At 38.2% G+C, this 490-nt stretch overlaps 1 protein-coding gene across 10 annotated transcripts in view; it reads right to left on the bottom strand.

Annotated features, from left to right (window-relative positions):
- LOC119594394 (ATP-dependent 6-phosphofructokinase-like) overlaps window positions 1–490 on the bottom strand; it is a 21,652-nt gene that overhangs the window by 14,209 nt on the left and 6,953 nt on the right. For 4 of the 10 annotated variants that reach the window (XM_037943460.1, XM_037943465.1, XM_037943461.1 and 1 more), the window contains one exon: window positions 304–412. The exons of the other annotated variants lie outside the window; for them this stretch is intronic. In XM_037943460.1, coding sequence (XP_037799388.1) covers window positions 304–412 — 109 coding nt within the window. The remainder of the gene's footprint in view (window positions 1–303; window positions 413–490) is intronic. 10 annotated transcript variants of the gene reach the window in all.

The raw sequence follows: 490 nt of genomic DNA, 5'->3' as shown, positions 1-490 counted from the left end.
GACTTTGCCAATAAAGGTACTCAAGTAACCATTTTTTTTGGCCTGAAACAGACATCCAGTTACAATGTTCCTTTACAAACCCACATAAGATTACTATCATGCTTTAGTTCCATATAAGTTTCCTATAAGAGAGAAATATTTATACAAAGCATATAATGCTTTGCATATAAATAAACTACTGCCTATAAGTAACACCAAGCTCCACACTACCACAATACAAAAAATCATCATACACTAGGCCTGAAAACAAAGAGAAAATAGACAGAAAAGTATCAGTAAAAAAGTGAAAGCAATTCTTCTTGCCTGCTGCAGCTTGCTACAGATCTTCTCCTGCCAGTTTTCTGGAGGAGGATTTTCAGGAATGAAAACGTAATCAGCCTCGGAGGTCAGAGCAGCAACAAGGGCCAAATACCTGAAAGGGGGAGGAAGAGGGAGGGCGTAATGACATTCAGACAGCACCACCAGTTCTTAGTAAAAAAAAAAACAGCAT

Source organism: Penaeus monodon, chromosome 33, assembly GCF_015228065.2.
Source record: "Penaeus monodon isolate SGIC_2016 chromosome 33, NSTDA_Pmon_1, whole genome shotgun sequence".
NCBI lineage: Eukaryota > Metazoa > Arthropoda > Malacostraca > Decapoda > Penaeidae > Penaeus > Penaeus monodon.
Note: the sequence above shows the minus strand (reverse complement) of the source record. Positions and strands in the feature narration are given on the sequence as shown.